Source organism: Gobius niger, assembly GCF_951799975.1.
Source record: "Gobius niger genome assembly, chromosome: 11".
Classification (NCBI taxonomy): Eukaryota; Metazoa; Chordata; class Actinopteri; order Gobiiformes; family Gobiidae; genus Gobius; species Gobius niger.
The window spans coordinates 5,855,351-5,867,991 of NC_136862.1; the positions used below are offsets into that span (position 1 = coordinate 5,855,351).

A 12,641-nucleotide genomic window follows, 5' to 3' on the forward strand; every position below is an offset into this window, starting at 1 on the left:
CAACTTATAGTCCAGAAAATACGGTAATCATTGAGAAAATGCATGTAGTAAAGATTTTTCGGAAAACTTTCGACCCAAATGGTATTACTATTTTTTGGCTACCACTCTTTATTTGGACAAAGTGTTGTTGTTTTTTTTGTTATTATTTTTAAATCCAAACGTATGTGCAATCATATTAGAGAGGGGGCCCACTTGATGTGAATATTTACGGCAATGTTACGTGTCCATCGCTTTCCTGATCCAAAGTTACGTGCGAAAGTCGGCGTTGCCCCGAGGTGGCCGCCTGGTTTGCCTATACCCCGGTCCGGCCCTTTCCGTGCAGCGTATTTCCCGTAGTTGTGTTGACTGGAGGCGAACAGGAGGCGTGTGCGGAGTTAGCTGCACTTGAGGATGGAGCGCAGCGGCGGCGGCGTGACCGGACCCAGGTGGACCGTGGTTTGTCGGAGCGGGTACGGGCTGTAGTGAGGAGGGTCGCCGTTTTCAGAGCGAGAGTCGTCCGAGGGAACCTGCACAAGTAAGAAAAATGTATTATCTGGAAGTAAACATACAAGTACAGACTGCCCTCCCCAGAGCCGTGGGAAGATATTTTAGTTGGGGGGTGCTGAGGGACAAAATGTACCCCCAAAACGCTTTTTCTGCGCGTGTTTCCTATTTATTAACCTCTTAACTCCCGCTTGAACCGAGAGATCTTTTTCCTCACGTCATCTGATTGTTTTTCCATCATTTTTTTGTTGGGTATTCAACTCATTTTTGTAACTTTTTTGTCATTTTTTGTCACATTTTTTCGTCCATTTTTGTCACATTTTTTGTCATTTTTTTGTCACATTTTGTCACATTTTTGTCATTTTTTCGTACATTTTTTATCAAATATTTGTCATTTTTTGTTAAATTTGTATCACATTTTTGTCATTTTTTTGTCACATTTGTATCACATTTTTGTAGTAATTTTTTTGTCACATTTTGTCACATTTTTCAATTTTTGGTCACATTTTTTGTCATTTTTTCATCCATTTTTCGTCACTTTTTTGTCACTTTCTTTCATTTTTTCGTCAATTTTTTTATCAATTTTTTGTCATTTTTCATCAATTTTTCGTCATTATTTTGTCAGTGTTTTCTCACTTTTTTGTCACATTTCCATCATTGTTTTCGTCTCAGTTTTGTTGCTATTTTCACACCTTTTTTACAGAAGCTTTTGGATTGGGGTAAAGCCCCCTCAGCACCCTGGGTTCCCACGGCCTTGGCCCTCCCTTACATCATAACATTTATATCCTAAGAATCCAGAGTAAAAAGTACATTTGGCCATTTGTTCGTTTTAAAAGCTGCAGTTCACACACCAGAACAGTAGGGGGCGATGTGCAGATCTACTGTCAGTGCCTTTGACTCACTACAAGGAACAAGGTGAATTTGGGAATTTAGGAAGTAAATTTAGTTTTAAGATAATCCTTTATTGATCTCACAATGGAGAACTTCACTTGTTACATTCGGCTCTTAAGATCTCAGAGTGTGCAAAACAGATAAACAATATAACAATAAGTTTGGATCTGCTTTTCATAGTCTATTCTGTTCTAATTTTAAGGTCAGCATTGGCAGTGCAAAGTCACAGTCCTAGTGCAGGCTGTTAATAAGTGACGCTGATACAGAGATTATTGTACGTAGTTTTGCAAAGGGGGGTTATTGTAGTCTCGCCTACCAGACTCCGCTTCTTTACAGAAGAGGGTCTGGCAACACTCCATTGCGCGCTTTCAAAGGAAGTGACGCAGCGATATGGAGCCTACCGACCAATCAGAGCAGCTCCCTGAACGGGCGTCACGTTGTTGCGCCTTTGTTTTGTAGTTTTTCAACACAAGCAACCACTTCACGTAATGCTCCGGTATGTTTGTATTCTTACGTTTTTCTGACATAAACGACGGAAGTCATTTACTGAACTCCGTGTGGCAGGAGCGCCATTGTTAATGTCCGAATGATACAACTTTCTTGTCGCTGTTTCTGTCGTCACATCCGCTATGTTCTCATTGGCTGCTATGCGCTTCGGTTGTCCCACATTAGTCCCGCCTCAAGCCGTAGCTTTTCTACGACAGGGTCGCCAGACTAGTCTCCTGTTTATTAATTAATAAACATCGGAGATTAGTCTGGATGCCAGGCTAGGGTTATTGCACATGTTGCTTTACAGTCTTGTTGTTCAGTCTGACAGCAGTGGGGATGAAGGACCTGAGGGTGTCTCAGTCTGCCACTGAAAGAGCTGCTCAGCTCCTCTACAGTCCCGTGCAGTGGGTGGGAGGTGTTGTCCATGATGGAGGTGAGCTTGGCTAACACCCTCCTGTCCCTCACCTCCTCCACAGAGTCCAGAGCTGGCCCTCCTGACCAGCTTGTTCAGTCTGGTCTTGTCCCGCTCTGTGCCCCGGGCCCAGCACACGGAGAGCAGAGGCCACCACAGAGTCATAAAGAGTCCTGAGCAGAGTCTCCTCAGAAGGTGGAGGCCACTTTGGCCCTTCTTATACAGGGTTGGTGCTGTGGGACCTGCTGCACCAAGTACCACTTATTTTAACCTCTTAACCCCCACCTGAACCGAGCACATTTTCTCCAGTTCAGCTTTACCTCCCAAAAAAGCATCAAAATAGTATATTTCAATATAAAGAAAACAAGGATGGAAACGCAACAAAAACTAGAAATGCAATGGCTGCGCCATTGCGATTGACTGCGGAATTGCGGGAAGCGAATGCAGAAATTGCATAAACTTTTAAAATTGCATTAATTTCTTAATTTGCATAATCTAATTTGCATAAACTGGTAAAATGCATCAAATGTCATGTTGCATAAACTGTATAAACTGCATAAAGTGGTAAAATGCATGAATGGGTTAATTTGCATAAATTATGTAAATTGCATAAACTCTTTAAAATTCATAAATCCTAAATGGCATAAACTCGTCAGTTGCATAAACGCTTTAAAATGCATAAACTGGTTAAATCCCATAAAGTGGTTACTTTGCATAAATTGTTAATATTGCATAAACTTTTATATTCCATAAACTGGTCAAACTGTTGAAAGTGCTTGATTGGCAGAAGCTGCACAAATGGCTGAAAGTCCTGGAGTCTCCCCATTGGCTGGATTCCCCCATACACACCAATGCAAAAATGTCAAACTCCCGTATAAAAAAACTGGAAAACTGCAGGACAATTTTATCTCAAAACCCACAAGTTGCAGAAGCTGAACATGCACAAAGTGCAGAAATTGCATAAAATGCAGAAAAAAGTGCAGAAAAGCATGGATTTGCGGCAGCCCCATTATAAGTCAATGGGAAAAATCTCCGACATTTTGGCCGATTGCAGAAAAACCGTAAGTTGCAGAAGTCCCAAAAGTAATAGCACCTTCTCCTCAACATGCGGAACATTTTGATGCATAACTTGCATAAATTGCACAAAGCATGAAGGTGCTGAAAGCTCTAGAAAATCAGGAAAAAGATGGAAGAGGAATAATAATAAAGAACATGAAAACCAATAATTGACTGCGGAAGAATTCCGCAGTCAATCAATAATAATAATAATAATAATAATAATAATAATAATAATAATAATAATGCATCGGTTTTATATAGCGCTTTTTTGGACACTCAAAGACGCTTTACATTGCATTATTCATTCACTCCATACCCGGTGGTGATAAGCTACTATTGTAGCCACAGCTGCCCTGGGGTAGACTGACGGAAGCGAGGCAACCAGTCTGCGCCATCGGCCCCTCCGACCACCACCAACCACTCACTCACTCACTACATTCGTTAGGTTTCCTGGTGTTACCAAACGGTCTCCCATCCAAGTACTGACCAGGCCCTTCCCTGCTTAGCTTCCAAGGTCTGACGGGATTGGGCATCGCAAAGGCGGTATGGCCACTAAAATGGGACAAAAACGCGGTGACGTTCTGACAAAAAAAATTACGATCACTTTTGTAGAGCTTAGCTTTCAAATGAAGCATTACAGTGTTGCTCTCCAGTCGAGAAGCTTTCAGATTTGGGTAAAACTGACCTGGAGAAAATTCTCTCGGTTCAGGCCAGGAGGTAAGAGTAGGTAATTTCACTTCTGTAGAAAATCCAGTAATGAAGCCCTCGGCCACCAGTGAACTTTATATAAGTTTGAGTTCTCAGCTTTAAACCAGACGCCGACAAACAAACAGTAAACAAAGTGAATGTTCGAGTGACAAACGGCTCTAATATTAATACCTTCTGTTGCAGCACGTAGAGCGACGTCACTGCGGGTTTCCGACCGGCCTCAGACCGTTTAGGAGACAGTTCACCTGAGCACAACAGAGAGGAAATGAAAACAAGAAAAGGCAGTACAAGATTAGAGGGAAAAATTAGAAATTCAACAGTTGAATCTTCTGATTATTTGGTAATCAAAACGAGCTTAAGGCGATGTTTTATGTTTTGTTTATCAGATTTCAAGTGCATGTACTTATTTCTTACTTTTACTTATTATTTTAAAGCATCTTTACAGTTGAGGTCTCAGCAAAAGCCACACCAGCTCCAGCCCGGAGAATCGAACGCACACGGCCTGACCGTGCAGGGTCAAAGGTCACCGGGGGAAGCTGGATTATTGAAAACCATAAACGGCCTGATGTAACATCAACAAAATGTTTTCTTGCGATGGAATGTCAATGCATTAAACGGGCACTGGAGCGTCACCCAGCGAGGACATGCTAAAAGGTGACAGTAAACATCACACTGGACTCTGTGCATAACTTCAAATCATAACAACACCGCCCGAGAAGTGACTTCCTGTTTCGATCCAGTGCGCCAAAATAAAAGCACACAGCTCGTCTCATTGATAGGTTCAGCAGGTACTTGCAACATTACAAGAATATAATTAAATACACACATTTCAAGTGTTTTGTTAGTTAATAGTTAGGGAGAAAGAAAGTTAACTAATGAAGAAGATAGTGCTTTTATTTTGGTGCACTGGATCGAAACAGGAAGTCACTTCTTGGGCGGAGTTGTTATGATTTTAAGTTATGCACAGAATCAATTAGTAAGACAGAAACACAGAAGAGTCACTCCAGAGACATGTCAAATTTGGAGCAGCAGAAAGTAGTATTTATGAAAAAGCTTATAAAGTCATTACAGGGAAAGGGGCTAAAGAATTAAATCATTCTCATATTGCAGTAATCATAGTTTGGTGACATAATGTGCATTCCTTACTTGCAGCTGTGTGGTTTATTGGACAGTCGGAGTAGTCGTATGACTTCTCCAAAGGCTTTCTGGACGGCTTCTTCGACCTGCACAGGGAGGAGGTAGAGGCAACATCTTAAAAATATCCAAATGTTTCTTGTTCTTTGTGCAGTTTATGGTCGTACTTTTTCTGCGGCGGCGTCCAGCAGGCGCACACCGTGACCAGAGTAATGAGGAGGAACAGCCCTCCAGTGGAGAGAATGATGTAAAGAGAGCTCCTTCCTGGAAAACAGACAAAGACTGTGGAATGCAATGGAGACAATAACAAGTAAATATGAAAACAGAAAGCACAGTGAGTAGTAAGTACAAAAATGGTAACAAAGAAGCTACAGGAAGCGATGGGAAAGGAGAAAGTTAGTGCTCGCACGCCTGAACACGCTCGCTGTGCATACATTGTCACATTTTGTTTCAAGTAGATAGTCCAAGTAAGACTTTACCCATAAACCAAGACCAATAACATCTGCATTCTGACGGGTCCTGTAGTTTTTCCACAATAACAGGACAATGCTGAGGCTTTGTCTGCAGTGACATACTGTGCACACCTATTGAGAGGAATTATCATAGGTGTTAAAGCATTGCATTGTGGGTCATAATGCTGGACTTGTCGGCTGTATTTATAGCGGAATCATATGAGAAAGAAAAAATTTAAAAAGTCAGCAAAGGCGCACCACACTTCAGCTGTTACCGTAAGTCAGTGGTTTCCTCGGAGTACCCCCTACCTTGAGGATTTTGCCAATATTATTACAAAGTGACCAACTAAATTAATATTATACAGTATTTAACAGTGTGTTGTGTTCAAAACTAAGCAAAAATACTCTCAAAATCAAACTGAAAAACATAATTAAAACAAAATTTCCTTTGAAATTCATATTGAAATTCTACTCAGTTTCACCTTTTTTTTATCTGAAATAATTCCAAGTACCCCCTGCTACGTGCTCAAGTACCCCCGGGGTCCCCGTACCCCTGGTTGGGAAATGTGCAGCATTTATTTATTAAGAGATAACAAAATAAAGTGCTCAGTTTAAGATTAACTTTTTTAAATATCAGTTTGAGATGACCTGTTTCTTTTTATATAGCTTATCTGAATTTGAAATATCCCGATATATGCGATGTGGTCAAATTCCATGTCTCATTTAAAAATATATCAATATATCTTAAATATCGACATATCGCCCAGCCCTATAACGGCATAAAGAGTGTGACATCAACATCACACTCAGTCTAAATGGGCCATATTAACGCAATTCATTTCATGGCTTCTACATGAGTAAATAACTTGGCTTCTCTTCCCCCTCTGATGTTGATCCACATGTTGTAATACTGACAGTGAAAACGCAGCGTCTTACGGTACACGGAGAGTCTGAAGGGCAGGCTGGTCTCGCGGCCCACGGGGTTCTCCACCACGCAGCTGTACAGGTCGTCGTCGCTCATCAGCACGCGCTTGATGGTCAGGTACTTCTGGTCCGGCGACAGGATGAACCTGGTCTCGTTGGTCAGACGCTTCCCGCCCTTGAGCCAGGTGTAGTTGGTTTTGGTGCCGTTGTTGTGGGAACAGTTCAGCAGCACGTTCTCGGTGAGCTCCAGCACCGAAGACGACTCGGTGTAGACGAACGGCTTCGATATGACCTCTGTGGAAGACAAGAGGAATGAGAGGCTTTATTTGCCACAGAGAAAAACTATTACAATCAAAGAGATAATTCTAACCTGTTACCTGCCACTAAAATAGCAGGAAACAGGTTTACTGTAATAAAACACTGAATCAGCATTTATATGTCAACCTCAACCAAAAGAGCGAGAGACCATAATTCAGTCCAGGGTATCATTTACTTCATGCATTAAATTGCCGACCACAGCCCCGGATGTGACGCCATTGCGATCACTCGTATATGACGTAAATGCCTTAGAAATGAGGGAGAGTGTTTCTTAGTTTGTGAATTTGGGCCATCTCTCTTAAAGAAGGGATTGAGCTTCATGAATCTCTACAACATTGCCTCAAGCAGTTGAGGCAATGTTGCGAACAGTATTTGTTGTCCTCAACCTGTAAAGCGCTTCTGTGACGTCGCAGCAATGGCTCTGAGACCGGTCGGATACCATGGAGATCTCAGAGAATCTCTCTGAGATCTCCTTGGTATCCAAGAGGTCCCACATGGAGACTTTTTCAAGTCTCCATCTGATCTCCTCTGAAATCAAACCTGTTCTTTTTCACAGAGACGACCTGGAGACTGGCCCTCTCTCCAGGGGACATCTCGGAGACATCTCTGTGACCAGCAGCAACTCAAGTCTCCAACTAGTCTCCAGGCCGGTGAGATCGGCCCTTTAATAAAGGTTTGAATGAAGACATTCCTGAATGAGGCCCAATGATGTTTAATTTCTTAGGACTTTAACAAACCTTCCACAATGACATAACTTTAGGATAAGAGTTTCAAGAAAACTCTTCTTCCCATATTTTACTTCACTTGGGTATGTGAAAAGTATGTGGAGCACATTTTTTTTCATCCCAACAAACTTAACGATTAGATAAATGTGTTGTCTCCACTCACCGTCCACCGTGAGCGCGATGCTGCCCTCGCCCGTGAAGGTGTCGTCTGTGATGGAGATCTCCACGTCGTACGTCCCCTCGTCCGACAGCCGCAGGTTGTGGAGCAGCAGCGTCCCGTTCTCGAACACCAGGATGCGGTCCCTGTACTCCGGCCGGGGCGTGCCGATGATGTCCGTGCCGATGGACTGCACCACCGTGATGGACTTCTCCTTCTTCAGGGTCCACTTGATGACGGGCAGGTCCAGGCTGAAGCTCACGTAGCGCACGGACAGCAGCGCCTCGCTGCCCACCGTGGACTTGATCAGAGCCGACGGGATGGTCATGTTGACGGACCAGACGCCGCCTGAGGGACACACAGTATTTACAACTCTCGCTTAATCTAGGTGAATGTGTTGAAGTTCAAATGTTTTATTCTTAAAGTGACAGTCTGTAAGAATGCAAAGTGAGGAGAGAGAAATATGAAAGTAAACATTCAAGTCCGTTCTCTCCTGATTGGACCAGAAGGCCACTCCCAGCAAAATGTGGAGATTGAGAACAAGCTTTCAAAAGTAAAAGATCAAACTCCGAACCCCCTTCTCTCCTGATTGGACCTGACGGCTCACAGGAACGCTCGTCCTATTGGTCAAAGTGATGGCACCGGGGGATTCTGATTATTTATCATTTACAAAAAACTAAACAGGAGCTCTTAAATTCCCTTTGAACAAATCTTACTAACTATTATGTCAATAATATAAATCAAACTTTCTCTCTCACATGCCACAGTTAAACAAAGGCAAAGTGTGTGAAGTGTCTTGCCAAAGCTGGCGACTGGTTAAAGCTAGAATCTAGAATTGAACCTCCTCCTACAAACCACAGCAAAGACAAACACTTGAGATATGAATAATCGTCTGCCAGGCTGAAGTTGGCGGCGCGTGGGACTCGCATTCCTCCTGCTCTGAGCGCTGACTGTAAGAATGACATAACCATGGTAACAGCGGCCGACCGACGGCGCGAGGGTCGACGAGTTACACATGACACAGTTAGAGGATCTGTGGCTTTTATACGGGCTGGTGTAGATCACATTCTGAAGGCTGAAAACTGCAATGAAACGATTTGGACAATAATGTGGGATATGATTTGAGTGAACATGAATATGATGGTTTTGTATATTTTACATTTGTAAATACTGCACATAAAATACAAAAAACATCTCTAATAACTAAATATTTAGAGAGTTGGACATAAACAGTGAGGAATCGTCTGGAACTCGCTTGATGTAAATTGTGTATGGAGTGAAATGAAAGAAAAGCTCCTTGTGAAGTGCTTTGGGACGATGTCGGTGAAAGGTTTTTGTGTGAAACAAACCACAACTTCATGTTTTGAGTAGGTGAGTTCTTCAGCCTTCTCCTTTTGAGTTTACAGATTCACTGCTCTTTCTGTTTAGACTTTGGGAGTATTATCAACATTAATGGGTTTATTTGCTGTACAAAATACTTAACCCCTTAACTCCCACCTGAACCAAGCACATTTTCTCCAGTTTGGCTTTACCCCAGTCCAGAAGCTTCTGGAAAAAAGCTGTGAAAATTGCAACAAAACTGAGACGAAAACAATGATGGAAATGTGACAAGAAATTGACAAAAATGTGACAAAATGTGACCAAAAAATTTTACAAAAATATCACAAAAATTTGATAAAAATTTGACAAGAAAATGACAAAAAAGTTACAAAAATGAGTTGAATACCCAACAAAAAAATGATGGAAAAAAAATCTGATGACGTGAGGAAAAAGATCTCTCGGTTCAGGCGGGAGTTAAGAGGTTAAAGGCCCATTACCTGATTTTTGTTTCCAAACAACGAAAGAGGGACCGAGTAAATTAAAGCAATACTAAGTAACTTGTTTACCTTAAAGATGCACTATGCAACTTTTGAAGTGAAAAAACAAAAAAAAATCTCAATATTTGTGGATATTTGACCTTGTAGTGACTCAGTGGCGTTATGGGAGCAGCACGGCACCTTTGCTTTCCCTCACAGTGGCCTTTATGATGCTCCAGGATTAATTGTTATGGGTTTGTTCCAGAAACTCACAAAACAAAACAATTGATCCTGGAGCCAACCCGGCCCCGGATAAAGCGGAAGAAAATGGATGGATGGATGAAAGTTGCATAGTGCACCTTCAATAAATCCTTTCCATAGTCCGTCTGGGGATAATGCAAGTGTTAATGGGATGATTGGGGGGTCTTTCATCTCCCCCTGGTGTCTCTGGCCAGAAAACCACAATTGCAACTTGACTGCCACCGGACCGGAGCAACCAATACACACTAATGGAATCACGAAGAAGAAGCTAACAGGCTAACGGGCAAAGCTAACTGCGGGCTAGCGCCACTTAAACAGTATTTACTGCCATGTTTGAGTGAAAAAAAGTATTTCCATTGGGTAATTGGATGTAGAATATCCCTCTCTCCCTTCGCCTTTTCTGTCAGCGTAGTATTTACTCTCACGGACAATTAATAAGTTAAAAAATCACAACTTCCTACGACACCTGCAGTTGCGCTTATGGCCTCTCGGGGCAAGAGTTACTTAGTTTTTCCTTAGAATAGTTGTGTCCAAACTCATTCCCAACTTTTTCCACAGATGCCTTTACAAGCACTTTCCACATCCTGCAGTTCTGTGTTGTGAAGCAGTGGCATTGACGGTAAACCTACACAGCGCCACCTACTGTTCCGGAGTGTGCATTATATATTTGGACACAATATGCTGCTGCCAACTTGACACTTTTTGTGCTTTGCTTTGGACCTTTTATAGACATTTTGTAGAGCAGAAAGTATGTTATATTTATCTTTCAAATGTAATGGAGTAAAAGGCAATGAGTCCTCAACAAAAACACAACTCAAGTAAAGAAACAGATCCTCCAAAACTCCACATTTATTTAGTTCGGCCTATTAGCTGCAGCAAAACATCCCGTGTTTAATATATTCCTACACAACTGCGCAGCTCCAGAGCCCAACAACGCCACTCTCAAAGTCACATTTACAAAGTCCAGCCCAAAAAGGAAAGCACCGGCGCACGTACCCGGGTTGAACAATCCCAGCGAGACCATCCAGACGAGGTGAGGGACGATGTTGGGCTTGGGTGCACCGGCGGCCTTCATCTCCCTGGGTGTGAGGCTTCCTTCCTTCCCCGGACAATGATGGCAGCGGCGGCGGAGCGTCGTCACTGTCCGAGGGGGGGGGGGAGGTAGAAGGGGGGGGGGCGAGGCCGGGGCAGCACACAGCAGTTCATTCACACGGGCCGTTCGGATGGCCACACTGGGTACATGTTGTTCCCTTTACGCCAGTGGGAAAACGGGACAAAAGTGGGTTTGTGTGTGCGAAAAACAGCTGGGCGAATGTCATCTGTGGCTTGTATGTAAAAGGCCGGGCTGTGAAGAAAGATGACTGTGTGTGTGTTCTCTGGTTGTTTTGGGTGAGGTTTTGTCAAGCGAAGCCCAGTGTGGAGGTCAGTAAACCGAAAGGGATCGGGGGTAAACGTTGACTTAAGGCGAGACACTGCAGGTGAATAGGGGGAAAAAATAAATGTAGAGATGTCAATTTGAAACTTTTGCTGAACATCACAGATATAAATATGAGGAAAAAAATGTATTGCACTTTTTCTGTCATTTTATGTTTTCACATAAAAATAAGGCATTTTGAGCATTAAAATGGCCAAAATTGCCTATATTTTGGGCAACGAAGTCAAAATAATGGATTGAGCCAGATGAAAAATTGATGGTTTTATTTTATTGACATATTAGTAACTAAGTTTTTTTCAGAGGGGATTTGGTATATTTTGTTGTCTGTAAAAACTCAAATTCCGCCTGTTTTTTTTTTTGTTTCAAAGCTGAATAAATCAGGCAAGGAATTAGATATTAAAAAATCCCTCTGAAAAAAACTTCAAAATATTATTAAGTCTCAGACTGGAAAGTTTGGAGTCTGTGGGAGCTTCTATAAGGGCTCAGGCTCTGCCCGTGTGCGGCTTCTCTCATTCAGAGAAAACCAGCCCTGAAGTTTAGTAGCGAGTGCTCATGCTCGGCCCGTTCTTCCACTTTTCCGCTCCAGCTCCAGCGTCTTGTAGGAGGAAAAACACCATATTTGGGTGAAAGCGTCATCACGGGGCCCCTTAGCAGGACACGTGGATGTCAAATCTGTCAATGAATGAAAACCCGCGGGAAAGACGGACGTTCTACGCGGCGCAGCAGCTACTTCCGGGTCGCCCCCACCTCGCAGACAAAACATCATAAAATAAACATCATGCGGGGTGAGTTTTGTCATTTTTATATCTGACATGAAAACTAAGATGTAAAGGGAGGAAAATAGATAAAAATCTCCACTTCGACCACTGCGTGAAAAATCAATACTTTCACCTGCCGTGTCTTGCCTTAACTGTTCATTGTGTCCATTTTCAGGTTTGCAGGAGGCTGTGCCACATCAGGTCATGGAGTTCTACATGAGAAGAGCAAAAAGCAGAACAAAATATTCACTTTAGATTGAGTTAACTTCCAGATAAACTTAAAACAAGTCCAAGTCAAGATAATATGTTTAAAGGGGGCCTATTATGCAAAATCGACTTTTTCAAGCTTTACATCATGTTATTAAGTCATTCCCTCATTAAAACCATGCCTGAAGTGTTGCCTTGGCACATTCACGTATTTTCGAGTAATCTGTAGAAACTCTGATGGCAGCCATTTTAGGGATAAAACGCCTGATTCCTTCAGGAAACGCCCTCGACCTCCAGGATACGCCTCCGACCTTTCGTCACCAGCCGAGTAACCAACCACTGCTCCTCAGCAGAATCCCCTCCCCGCAGTGTCTAGCCCTAAGATGTAAACAGAGTCATCATGGATGATTAGCTTCATGTGTTGTGAACCGG

General features: G+C 42.7%; 1 protein-coding gene across 1 annotated transcript; it reads right to left on the bottom strand.

The window, feature by feature from the left end:
* Window positions 1-275: 275 nt before the first annotated feature.
* On the bottom strand, window positions 276-10,919 carry LOC306969896 (hepatic and glial cell adhesion molecule-like). Its single transcript, XM_079565679.1, has 7 exons — window positions 10,806-10,919; window positions 7,759-8,100; window positions 6,565-6,846; window positions 5,344-5,440; window positions 5,189-5,265; window positions 4,214-4,287; window positions 276-506 (listed from the first exon to the last, which is right to left on the bottom strand). The coding sequence occupies exons 1-7, from the start codon at window positions 10,882-10,884 to the stop codon at window positions 375-377; spliced, it is 1,083 nt and encodes a 360-aa protein (XP_079421805.1). The 5' UTR covers window positions 10,885-10,919; the 3' UTR covers window positions 276-374.
* Between the last annotated feature and the right edge of the window lie 1,722 nt (window positions 10,920-12,641).